This window comes from Aquarana catesbeiana, linkage group LG07 (genome assembly GCF_042186555.1).
Source record: "Aquarana catesbeiana isolate 2022-GZ linkage group LG07, ASM4218655v1, whole genome shotgun sequence".
Lineage (NCBI taxonomy): Eukaryota > Metazoa > Chordata > Amphibia > Anura > Ranidae > Aquarana > Aquarana catesbeiana.
Window position 1 is genome coordinate 52794031 of NC_133330.1, and position 13485 is coordinate 52807515.

The 13485-nt window shown below is 47.9% G+C and overlaps 1 protein-coding gene across 1 annotated transcript; it reads right to left on the reverse strand.

Annotated features, from left to right (window-relative positions):
- Window positions 1–1388: 1388 nt before the first annotated feature.
- Window positions 1389–2999, reverse strand: LOC141102870 (uncharacterized). The gene is made up of 2 exons (XM_073591900.1): window positions 2498–2999; window positions 1389–1789 (listed from the first exon to the last, which is right to left on the reverse strand). Exons 1-2 carry the CDS (start codon window positions 2997–2999, stop codon window positions 1389–1391), a joined length of 903 nt encoding a protein of 300 aa, XP_073448001.1.
- Window positions 3000–13485: the final 10486 nt, after the last annotated feature.

Sequence of the window (13485 nt, forward strand, 5' to 3'; positions counted from 1 at the left end):
TATCTGCATTGTGAGATCTAAAGCACTGTTGCCTCTGACTGCTAGTCTCAGGAGATTTGGTAATGTCACCTCTGTGCTGCTCATTGTTCACCTTACTGGAGGCTCTGACCTGAAAAGGTGTTGCCTCTACCAAATTGTGGCCTTTATACATTGACATGGTGCAGAACCAGTCTTGTCTATATTCCTATCACACATGTTCCTGGAAAACAAGGCTTATCAATGGTGGGTGCTGCAGCGATTACCAGCTGGATCCTGGAGACATCAAGAAAGTGTACATATTCGGCAGCACACCATGGATATACAATCACCGTCTAAAGGCTTTTTATTGCAATTGGTGCAGAACCAGGCATGTGTAAGTCGATAATGGGGAAAAATCAGCTGCTGGGGAACCACAGGCAATATTGATGACCAGATCCGTGGCCTCTTCTTTTTTTTTCACAATAAAGTTTACCCTCTTCTTGACTTTTTGGCCAAAGCTTCCAGAGCAGAGTGTAGTTCTTCTTTAACCCCTTCACGCCGACCATACGCAAATATGCGGCCCGACTGGGCTGGGCTTTTTCTCATATTTGCGTATTTCCCTTTGTGCTGGGAGTGTGCCGAACAGAGAGCCCTGGGCCCCGTACTAACGATCGGACCCCCATACTAACGATCGGAATCCAGATCTCCCGCTCCAGGTCACCTGATCACTGTGATAACCTCTGATTGGCTATCACAGTGATCAGTCACTGTGAAGCCCCCCCCCCCCCCCGGTGTTTTCTTTCTCTGTGAATGGAGGAGATAGATATTTAGTGTAATTAAATGAGTTTATTAAAAATAATAAAATAACAAAATTTAAAAAAATAACTACATTAAGGTTTGATCTAGGTAAGTTGCAGGGTTAGGGTTTGAGTCAGGGTCAAAGGTCATGGTCAGTATTTTTTTTTTTTTACAGGATTTTTTTTTTTTTTTTAGTATCAGTGTCAGTTAGTGTCGGTGTGCTTTAGGTAGAAGAAAAAATGGGCACTATTGTTTTTGGGCTGTACCATGGGTACAAACATCAACTAACATACACATATGTGCTATTGCTGCAATTGTCAGGAGCAGGAGAATTTAATTTGGGTTGTTCTTTGGTGGAAGGTTATGGTAGTAGCAAGAAATACACAGCTACATTAAAAAACATATATTTCTTTTACTATTTTGGGCCAGTTTTCCTTTAATAATAAAAGGTTAAGGCTATATCTATTACCATTTACCAACAAAACAAGGCCAATTTGTCCTGAGAAAAACGCAGTATAATCCACTTTGATGCACAAAGTAGTTGTGATGATATGTACAGTTTTACTAACACATTTTTTGATTGAAAAATGTATACTTTATTTTGCAAGAAAATATACAAAAAAACAAATACTTTAAACAGGGTACATCCAATCTGTACTGCGACGCAGTCCAAACTTCTGTCGCATCTTTGACAGTCTTTCCTCCCAGGACTTCAGGGCTGCGCCCTCAGCTCCAAACCAGACCCCAAGGATTTTGATGAAGTCCGTCTTGACGCTGAAAGGAATTGGTGCAGAAGAAGGCAGGAACCACTTTCCGAAGAGCATGACCTCTGACTTCCCGCAGTTGACCTTTGCCCCTGAAGCTTGGCCGAAGTCCTCACAGGTCTGGGCGAGTGTGTCGATGGAGCGCCGATCAGCACAGAACACCGTCACGTCGTCCATGTAGAGTGAGCACTTGACCTCCCGTCTGTCCGGTCCTGGTGCGGTGATCCCTCTGATCTCTGGGTTCCGTCTGATGCTTCGGGCGAAGAGCTCTATACAACAAACAAAAAGCAGAGGTGAGAGAGGGCAGCCTTGTCTGACCCCAGACAGAATTGGAAAGGGGTCAGTTTTCCAGCCATTTACCAGCACCAAACTAGAAATGTCAGTGTACATTACATTCACATACGAACAAAACATTTCCCCAAGACCAAACCTGCGCAGAGCTCTGCACATAAACTCGTGGGAGACACGGTCAAAGGCCTTCTCCTGGTCAAGACTGACCAGGGCCGCGTGCACACGGCGGCCGTGAATGTACTGGACCGTGTCCCGGACAAGCGCAAGGCTGTCCGCAATCCTGCGACCAGGAATGCCGCAAGTCTGATCCGGGTGGATGATCTGTCCGATGACAGACTTCAGCCTGTTGGCCAGGACCTTGGCGAGGATTTTGTAGTCCACGTTCAGCAGAGAGATCGGACGCCAATTTTTAAGATCCGATCTCTCCCCCTTCCGCTTATACAAAATCGTGATCATCCCCTCCCTCAGTGACGGAGGCATTCTGCCCTCTACCACCATCTCCTCGTACAGCTCGAGCAGGTCCGGGCCCACGAGATCCCACAGTGCTACATAGAGCTCAACTGGGAGACCATCGCAGCCCGGGGTCTTGCCTCGCCTAAAGGATTTAGTGGCAGAGTGCAGCTCCTCCAGCACCAAGGGGGCGTTGACGGTTGATGAACCTGCAGGATCAATTTGGTTAGTGATACCTGACAGGAACCTGTCGGCCGCCTGTGTGTCCGTTTCTTTCGGGGAGTAGAGGTTGGTGTAGTAGTCGCTGACCACTTTCATCACAGCCTTCTTCCCCTTCTGGAGTGTTCCGGTCTCGTCGCGCAACTCTGACAAGGGTGTGTGTCCTGAGTGGAGTTTCCTGAAAAAGAAAGAATTACACTTCTCACCTTTCTCAAGATTCTCCACCTTGGCACGGAAGACAATGTGCCTGGATTCTTCCTCGAAGTGTCCTTTCAGGCTCCTCTTGGTGTCCTCCAGGTCCTGCCTAACGTCCCAGCCACAGTGCTGAAGGTCCTGCAGGGACTGCAACTGACGCTGCAGTCTCCTGAGTTCCCTCCTCCTGGCACACACACGCTGGCGTCCCCTTGCCTGAAAGAAGCTACGCAGCTTAACCTTCACAAACTCCCACCAGTCACTTACTCTTCCGAAGAATCCCTTTTCCTCCGTCCAGGTGGCATAGGCCTCACGGAGTTCCCCCATCAATTCCTCATTTTCCAGAAGGGTGCTATTCAGCTTCCAGGAACCCGGTCCGCGGGCGATGCCCTCGCCCAGGTCACCCCGAAAGTGGATAGCCCTGTGGTCAGAGAAAAAGCAGGGGGCCATGGAGAACTCACGATGCTTGACTGTTCTTGAAGTGAGCACGAAGTCGATCCTGGAACGCACAGATCCATCGGGTCGGCACCACGAATAGTTCACGGTCCCTTTCCCTATGGATCCCACGGCGTCCTGCAAGGAGGCCTCCGAGATCATCTCCCTGAGCAGCCTAGAAGTAGCATCAAGTTTTGCGTATATGCTGGAGCTGCGCCCATCCTCCTCGATCGGACAGTTAAAGTCACCGCCGATCACTACTGTTCTGGTGGTGACGAGTTGGGTCCGCAGGGTCTGGAAGAGTTCCAGCCGCGCATTCTTGTCTGGGGGGGCGTACACGTTGATGAGCCTAACTGGCTCTTCCACCCACGAGCCGTCTATGACCAAAAGACGGCCACAGACTAGCTCATGGATAGAGTCAACCGTGAAACGCCCACCCCTGACCAGAATGGCTACTCCTGCAGACTTGCAATCGCCACCCCCGGACCAGTAGGAGGGACCAAGGGTCCACTGGGAGGACAGATGGGTGTACCTCCTCAAGGGGGGAAGGGCGCACTCCTGAAGCATGTAGACATCACTCTGCTGACTTGAAAGAAAGGTCAGGACCGCTTGCCTTCTAGATGTATCCTTGATACTCCTCACATTGATGGAAAAGATTGAGATCTCAGCCATAATGAAAAAGGGTATGAGGGTCTAGTTAACAAGGGTCCGAACTTACCTCCCCGGAGGGGGGGGTGGCTCTTCCGTTGCATCTTCTGCCTGTCCTGTGTTCTGGGCCAGGCCCAGCTCCTCAAGGACAGACTCCATCATCTGCTGGCTGATGTGGACGTCGGGGGGGAGGTCCTGCTCGGGGTTGACCACGACCTCCTCCCCTTCCCCCTCCTCGCCTGCAGACTCTAGGTCCTCCACTACTTGCTCGGGTCCATCGCTGTCGCGTTGGACCCCGTTGGGCCGTTTGGTGGAGGTGGCAGGTTCCTCTGCTGATGGGCTCTCTGGCTTACGTTTCCGGCTTCCTCTTGGGCCACTGGTGGGGGTGGAGGGGGGTGGGAGGGTGGGGAAGTCCTCCAGGGAGGACAGGTTGGGGGGGGAAGGGGTGGGGAGGGGCTCCTCCGGCACAGAGGGGGTGGGTGGGGGTGTGCTGGAGGTAGGGGATGGGGCAGGGGGGCAGGGGCAGGGGCAGGTGCAGGTGGGGCGGGAGTGGACTTACCTTTGGCCTTTCGAGGTTCTTTTGGTTTTTCTGGCAGCTTTCTCCCGGATGGCTTACCCTGGCTTACGGCTCCAGCGTAGGTCCGGGTCCTCTGGGGGCAGTGTCTGAAGACATGCTCTGCCAGTCCGCAAAGGTTGCAGGCTTTGGACCTCGGACAGTCCTTGGTCTCGTGGCCTGTCACCCTACAGAACTTGCAAGCAAGTTCTGTACAATCCTTCCCTATGTGTCCCGGCTGCCCACACTTGTTACAGTTGTAGGGTATGCCGGGGTAGAAGAGGATTCCTGCGGAGGATCCCAGGGAGAAGAAAGGCTGCAGGTGCTGGATGTCCCCCGAAGGGTCTTTCCTCAGTTTGCAGAGCACAGACCACTTACCTATCCAGAAGCCGTTGGCATCGAAGATTTGGATCGGGTCCTTCACCACGGTGCAGAACCTCTGGAGGTAGGTGGCTATGTCCTTTCCACTGGTATGGGGGTTCCTCATGGCCACTGTCACCCGCTTTTCGTCCCGTGTTATGGGGCAGTTCGCAGTGAACTTCCGGAAAGGGGATTCAGGGCCACTGGTCTTCACCATCTCCCAGTATCTTCTGCAGACCTGGAACGACACAAAAGTTATAAAGAATATACCTCTTGTGAAGGCCTGCACAGAAAGCGTCTCCGCTTTGCTGAACCCCTGTTCCAGGATCATCTTCTTTCCAAAGATCTCCGGGGTCATGTCGGGGACTCTTCCGTCCACCTCCTTCAGCTGCAGCACGACCGTCTGCTTCATCCATGGCTCCAAAGCTGGGAGCCCGTCTGCAGGCTGGTCTGGCTTGGCTGGTCCCGGTCGGCTGGTGCCGGCCGGGGTAGGGGCGGGGGTTGAGGCAGCGGCATTCCCGGGCTTGGAGGAAGTGGCTGGAACGGGGTTCTTCTTCTCTTTTCCGGTCTTCTTTTCGCTCTTCCCCATCGTCAAGGATTTGGATGTCGCTTCAGATGTTTCTTAGGCGGCTTCCTTCTGGTTCCTCGACGTCTTCGCTCTTTTTCGTAGCCTTTAAAAAGGCTCTAGCATCTACTGCCCGGAGGTAGTAATGCGGAGTGGGGGAGGAGGGAAGACCGCAATCTCGTTCCCTGTGGGGGCTAAGCCTCTAACCCAATAGCAGCAAGTAGGTGAAGCTGAATTTAATCAACGATCCTACCAGGCCGAGCAGAGGGTACCCCACAAGGACCAATTAGCTTGGATAGATACAAGTGGTTCTCAACGTCCTAGCTGTGAAGCAGAGACACCCCTAAGGGCTAAAGTCGATACTACACTTGATCTTAGCCAAAAGGCCGAGAAGTTTTACTAACACATGTCAAAGTTCCAAAATGGTGCTTAGGCATGTAGATTTGTTTTACACTACTAAAGGCGTTAATACCATGAAAATTGACACATCTGTAGATTGTGGTGAACCTGCAGATATGTAGTGGGATGTAAAGGTCCATTACAAGATTGCAAAGTATGTTAAGTCATATATTTCATATGAAATGGATAACACTGTAATTAGATAACCAAGTCTCATTAAAAACGCGAAAAACTTGATTTATCTGCTGTAATAATCTTACCCAAGACCTAGCTGTTTCTTTTCACCTTGTTGTTATTTGCATATTGGTATTCATTATTTAGCCAGCACTAACAAGTATTGACCATAGGCCTCTTGAGGGAATTGTTTTCAAATTGTTATATCACAAGAAACAAACTGAGCACATGGTAAGCCTGGGATCAATATGACTTACAATCACATCATGTGGTTGACACACTGTGTCTACGCACGCCAATTCAGAGGTGTTTTTTTCCCTTGGGAATAACAGCAACTCTACATTCGTGACAATGCAGCCCATGACTTGCCAGGCTGAAATGTGAACAGGAGAAAAATAAGCATGTCGGCCATAGAATTCATTGTTATTTCAGCCATCATTTTGTATTGCACTTTGAAAAACAACATTGCAGTTGATTGGTTGGTTTCCTTTTGTCTTTACTATCATTTTATTACTTGATCAAAGTAATTTGTAATATTGAGATGTGTAAACAATAGAGTGGTGATAACTGCCTGGAAGAGGGTCTTCGTGGTTGGCTGCATTTGGCTTCAAGAGCACAAGTCCTCTCTCCCATCCTGCTAGAACATTGCCCCTTCTGTTGAGGCCGAACCCTCCGCCATCTTTTGCCTCTTTCCATGCCTGAGGCCTCCACATGACATTCCCAGCCATATTGACCTTTACTACCCAAAGGAAGGAATCTCCACACATTAGGTCGTTTTCTGCACTTTACTCTTGAAATTTAAGAAATGGCATAACAGTCACATCACATCGACATATTATCCAGAGTCACTTGACATTACACAAGTGGACAGTCCACAGTAGTCACATGTGAAAACATATGCAGAACCTCAGCAGCCATCTCCCTTACAATCTCTGCTCGACGCGGGGTCATTAGTACTCACAGGACTGTGCTCTCTGTAGTCACCTCCTTGCTAGGTACATCTCTCTGGGGGACCTTCCAGGGAGGCAGCTCACACAGGGATCCGATAGCCTGGCCTAAAATGCCATTTGCATTCCGCCCTAACCCCTATCTTTATAAGGTCAGAAAGGATACAGCCGACTCCTCCTGTCCAGGGCCTACACAGGCTGATTACATTTGCGCTGGTGTGGGTTTTTTTGTCTCCTATTCCCCATCGGCACTAGGGCTCCTCCTAACTTGGTTTATAACTGGGCACTGACTCACCCATGACATCACTGTGGAAGGGCTCTACCTAAAAAGGGTCTAACACCTGATGACCTTACTGTAACCAGACACTATTTTGGTATAGAGTCACCTAGTGGCAAAGAAGCTAACTGCACCTGCCTACCAAAATTTAGTGCAGCTTTCAGAATGTCCCAGAGAGAGCATCAATCTCCCGATTGTCAGCACGTCAAACATGCAGCATGCAGTATTTGGCTAAATTAATATTTTTTTTTCAACTGGATCTTTTAGTATCTTTACATGTATTCAAGAATAACCTTCTTGAATGTCACAATATATATATTAACAATATTTAATAGCTGTACCGTTTACTATTAAGCAGTTGAGCTCCAGTCCAGTGACTTTGCCTAGACTGAGATTACTTCATCAGTCTCCTACTGGCACCTCCTGGTCACCTCCTCTCTAGTGATCACATATCCTGTACATTTTAATTTTGAAGCATGGTGGGAGTCAATAGCAACAAAGTTCTTTGTGTCTTTTGCGATTAGAGCCATGAAGTGCGTAGGTATCATGAGTTATGATTGTACCCACAGACAGCAGAGCCAGAGAAAGAAAGAAACCAAGGAAGGAAGAAAGAAACCAAGGAAGGAAGAAAGAAACCAAGGAAGGAAGAAAGAAACCAAGGAAGGAAGAAGTTTTAGGAAGGAGAGTAAAATGAATAAGGGATGGAGGAAAGTTTGGAGGAGAGAGTAAAGGAGGAAGAACGAAAGGAAAAGGGAGGAAGGAATATAAAATGCATTCCATTAGGACAATCCACAAAGTGTGTATGTGTTTAGTTCTTTTATAGATAGAAATATTCACAGCTGACCCAGAATGCCCATACCGCTATCCATTTTTGTCCACTTCATTAACCGTGCCATACTTCCACTTTCTTATTATTGGGTAGCTGTCAGCTTTGAAAATGTCACATCAAGCCACTAGAATTGAAGAAAACGTAAACGTTCCTGAAAAACAAACATCACTCGCTCACAAAGTGCTGCTGCTCAGTGACCTAGAATTAAAATATTTGCTGCTCTACCTTGTAAGGTGGAGATGCTCAGGCATTGATGAGTCGTTTTAACAGCAGACTGTTTGGCTAATGCATTTAAATTACCTGTAGCCTTTTCAGTAAACGTTAGGACCAGAATAATAATTGATGAGTGAGAAAAGCAACTGATTTAGCATGAAATAGTAAAAAAAAAGTTATTCAAGCATGGTATGTTCAGTAAACAAAAGATTGTGGTTGAGTAAAAAAAAAAAACTTAGGCTGATTTCACAAATAAAGCTTGTTAAAGAAATACCGTATTTATTGGCGTATAACACGCACTTTTTACCCCTTAAAATCAGGGGAAAATCGTGGGTGCGTGTTATACGCCGATCCCCGCTAATTGTGATCTATCGGAGCGATCGCCGCGATCGTAGCCGACATTCACATAGCGTGTAGTTTTAAATATGGCGCCATGGAGTTTGGAGGGACTCGGCGGAGCTGAACGAGCGCTGCCGAAAGCACAGTGACTGGGCGGAGCCGAGATACACATAGTCGAGTGTTCTCGGCTCTTTCCGGCGCTGCTCACAGTCATGCCCAGTCCCCCCATTGGACCTATGTTATGTCCATCATAGGGTGGGACTGGGCAGGACTGTGAGCGGCGCCGGAAAGAGCCGAGTACACTCGACTATGTGTATCTCGGCGGCGCTCGTTCAGCTCCGCCGAGTCCCTCCGAACTCCGCGGCGCCATATTTAAAACTACATGCTATGTGTATGTTGGCGGCGATCTGTCCAAGCATGGACACTGGGGGCAAGGCTGCACTGACCACTGGGGCAAGGCTGCACTGACCACTGGGGCAAGGCTGCACTGACCACTGGGGCAAGGCTGCACTGACCACTGGGGCAAGGCTGCACTGACAAGGCTGCACTGACAAGGCTGCGCTGGGGCAAAGCTGCACTGACAAGGCTGCACTGGGGCAAAGCTGCACTGACAAGGCTACAATGGACACTGGGGCAAGGTTGCACTGACACTGAAAAGGCTGCAATGACACTAACAAGGCTGCAGATGGACACGATAACGCTGCATTGATGGGCATTTTAATGTAAGTTTTTTTTCCTTAAACTTCCCTCCTAAAAGTTTTTTCCTTAAAATTCCCTCCTAAACTTGGGGTGTGTGTTATACGCCGGCGCGTGTTATACGCCGATAAATACGGTAATTCTTTTCTTTCCTAACAAAAACCACACATGCTTGTGTTGCTCCCTTTCTCTGGAACTCCCTTCCACATGCAGTCATACACCCACCAACCGTTCAAGTTTTGAGGGCTGATCTCTAGGTCTACACTGTACCCAAACCCAATCTAGCTGATCATTCAATTAGTTAAAAAAGATTGAGCTCTTCTTGGAAAAGCCCCAGTGATTGACCTAGCTTTAATGAAATGAAAACTTACCTGGATTATGCTCCACGGAAAAATGGTTAGTGTCCTATTGTGAAGGAATGTGATGTAGATAATAATAATAGTAATCTGAAAATGTCTATTTTCTTATGTGCATACATATTTTTCTCCTTACTCATTATATAAGTATACAGGTTTGCTCTGTTCCTATATTTTCTCAAAATGGCGTGTACCCCCTACCTCCCACACACAGAAGAACGCGGAACTGGAGATAAGAACAAAGAGAGCCAAACCTCGTTATGAAAATTATCCATCTTCTTTTCTATCTTGACCAATGAGATGTACCTATTAGACTGACATAGCAATGACGTATTTGTGTGTATAAAACATTAACACCGCCTTGAATAAAAAAAAAAGTGTAACAGTAACGAAACTGAGCGTGTCTCAGTGTGTTTACTTTTATATGCATGCATATCAACACTTTTCAAATTAGAGACAGCAGCAGATAACCTTGAGCTCGATTGGAGCTCTTAATCATTTCCATAACAGCTGGTGCCGAAACCCGGGATCTCAGGCTACGGTCGAAGTTATACCGCGACAAGCATTCGGGCGTTAACTGATTAATGAGAGTGGGGTTTGCGCAGCCCTAACAGTACCGGTGAGTTGATTGATATTCTTACCACTGTACGACTCTCTTATCTTTCGGTTGACGGCTGGATTCTGTCGGTATGCTGAGACTGTTTTAGAGGCAGGTATTTCCTCGCCTGAGGTTGTTTTAACGAACCTGCCAATGGGTTTCTGCTGACTGTATTCTTTGTTCACTGTCTGCCATTCTTTGGGCTACGAAACTCAGCAGTCTAAGGGTGCTACATGTGTGAATGGGTAGTCTCATCTCCAGATGAGCTTTTGGCCTCTGGCATGAGATTGTTTCCCGTGTAGCAAACGTTGTAGACTTGTTACTCTAGGTTCGACGAACCTTTGAGGGGAATTTCAGCTGCTGGCTTTGCAGCCTGAAGTGCTACATGTGTGAATGGGTAGTCTCATCTCCAGATGAGCTTTTGGCCTCTGGGATTAGATTGTTTCCCTTGTGGCAAATGTCTATAAACGTGTTTATTTTGCAGGGTGGTCTGCCCTTGTGGTCATTTTAGCCTGCTGAAATTTTGCAGTTCGAAGAGTGGCAGGTGTAATGTCCTGTCGTGATTGTATTTGTGGTTTATTGTTTGATATACACGAGAGGGGGAGGGGGGCTGCCCGGGGGATCTGTTGGGTCGCGGGCCGTTGCTCCTCACTACCCCTGATGTGTTTGTTCTTGTTCTGAGATTAACTGTACATTAGTCTTATGTGCCCACACCGAAGGAATTTGCTGATAAGAACGCTGAGAAAAATATTAACTCCTTGGTTGTATGTATTCCCCTCTCAAGCCGTTAGCCGAGAAACAGAAAGTGATATTGTAATGAAAGTGATATTGTAAAGAAGGAGAGAAGAAGATGTTGAAATAGTTAACAAAGTTGAAAGAAGTGACGAAAGTTATGTTGCAGAAGAAACAGGGAGAAAAATCCTGTGTGATAAAGAAAATTGGATAAAGGAAGTTAAGAAAGATGGCGATTGTATTATGTATGTTTATCACAAAACTGATAATATGTTGGAACCTGAAACAAAGGAGGGGAGGGACAGCACTGCCCTCCGTCTAACAACCACTCCTTTCTCACTACCCAAGCACAACCCACTGTGACAACTCAGCCCGGCGGCCATCTTAGTGCACCCATGCCTTCACTTTCTACCCAGTCCAGTGCACTTCCTGCCGGCGGCCATCTTGGTACACCCAGTAAGCTTAAACAGCCTGTACCCAGCCCTCGCTGTTTTAAACCAAGATGGTTCATACCACACACCTGTCTTCCCCAATACGGGAGCATCACATTCCCAGGCCGGATATGTTAATGATGAAGAAGCATCTGAGTGGGAAGCCCGACAGCAGGCAGCAAGGCCACCCACTGATTTAACCCCCAATCCGGCTCCAGACTCTCAGTTCCGAGAGGATCTCAAACACATGCTGGCAACCGTAAAGAACAGTGCCTCTTGTCAGCCCCCGCCCCAACAACAGTCTCGGTTACCAGAAGGGGCACCAGTGATGTATGTCGCTTTTACTCTATCACAAGCAGCGGCCTTAGTGACAAGTCTGCCTGACCCAGAGAAGCAGCCAATTCCCTTCTACCACAGGATAGTGCAAATACAAGAAACTTACTCAGCTGCCTGGAGAGACTTGATCAGCCTATGCCAAATCAAAGCAGGATATGTCTTTTGGCCAGTCATGCAGATGGCCTTCAATGATGCCTGCCTGACAAGTGCCACTTCCTACACCTCAGGCGTGGAGTTCTGTGCACAACTCCACGACTGGGCAAAGGAGAAGTTGACGGATCAGAAGACCACAATCCAAGATATTACCCAAGATAAAGGGGAGTCTGTGAAGAAGTATCATGCTAGACTCATAAAGGCACACACACACATGTTATCAACTGCTTTTGTTTCAGGGCTCAGAGAGGATATCAGAAAAGGCCTGATGGTGGCCCGCCCTGAATACTATTCAATGAAAATGTCTGATTTATTGTTGGTGGCCAGAGGTATAGAAAATCAAAAAGGTAAAAAACCAACGCCCCTCATGGTAACCCATGACGAAGATCCCACCTACACTAGTCCACCACCACTGCCCAATACCAGGGAAAGGATCACCTGTTACAACTGTGGGAAACGGGGTCACTTCAAAAAAGAATGCAGAGCCCCAAGATGTCCCAGACGAAAAACCTACCACTTTCCTCATTGACAGGGGTGCAGCCAAAAGTGTGTTGAGAGCGGTGAACCTGCCTAATAATTCTTTCCTTTCCACTTCCTGATTTGCTTGCCAGATTTGTGGTGTCCTCTACATGTCCCTTGAATCTACTAGGAGCTTATGTGTTGTCCAGACTACAGGCCTCAATCAGGACACGCCTGAAGGGGGGTGAAGTTACATACTCCCCTATCTTTAGAAGACTCATCTGCTTTGTGTTCTCTGCCTCTCCTGATGACACTTAATGAAGAAAAAAAAACTTCAAGTTCAATACTGCAGGAAGTACTTGACAGAATCCCTGCGTGCCTATGGTCCACAGGACCGGGAGACAACGGTAACTTAAAGGTGCCACCAGTTTCAGTCAAGCTAAAAGAGGGCGCTTCATTGCCCCGGAAACCACAATAACCCCAAGAAGAGAATCCTAAAAAGAGAACCAGGTACCTACTGTGGATGCCTTTGACTGCAAAATACCTCACAGAGGTGGACCTTACAAACGTTTTCTTCAGTGTCCACCCTCACCCCTTCTGCTGGTACCTTTTCGCATTCATCCACGGAAAGAAACGGCAACATACCTAAACAGTTGTGCCACAAGGGACACAGAACTTTCCAAGCCAGTTTGCAAAAGCTATGGCTATCATCCTTGACACATGACAAAAGGAACACCCGGAAGTGATTCTCTTCCAACATGTTGATGACCTTCTCTTTTGTGCAGCTGACTTACCCCCTCTTGAAGTCACCTCAGAAAGCCTGTTGTGCTATCTTGCCAACCAGGGCTGCAGAGCCTCAAAGCCCAAATTGCAGTGGTGCTCAACACCTGTCATTTTCCTTGGACTAATTTCCTAGTGCAGAGCATGGATTACAGAAGCCTTCCTACTGATGCTCTGCAATCAGACCCTTCCAGATGTCTCCTGAAGAAATATCTAAAGTTTGAAACCCTTGAGTGCGCCACCCCCGGCGCTAGGGCTCCCAGCCTACGACAAAACGCTCAAGCTCTTTGTATCCGAACGTCTGGGACATGCTGCAGGTGTACTCACCCAATCACACGGCATCAGCCTACGCCCCATAGGATATTATTCCTGTCGGCTGGATGCGGTAGCAAGAGGAGGCCTATTGTGTCTGCGAGCTGGATTTGCTACACAAGACTTGCTTGACAAAACTTTGAACTTGGTCCTCGGACACTGCCTCGTTCTGCTTGTTCCCCATGACGTTGTTGCCATATTCAACCAAGATCCAGCCGAAA

Coding starts and splice junctions, on each gene's coding strand:
- LOC141102870 (XM_073591900.1), bottom strand. CDS start 2,999: ATGGGGGAACTCCGTGAGGCCTATGCCACCTGGACGGAGGAAAAGGGA. Junction 1,790..2,497: donor GGCCGACAGGTTCCTGTCAG/GTATCACTAACC, acceptor TTTGTTGTATAG/AGCTCTTCGCCCGAAGCATC.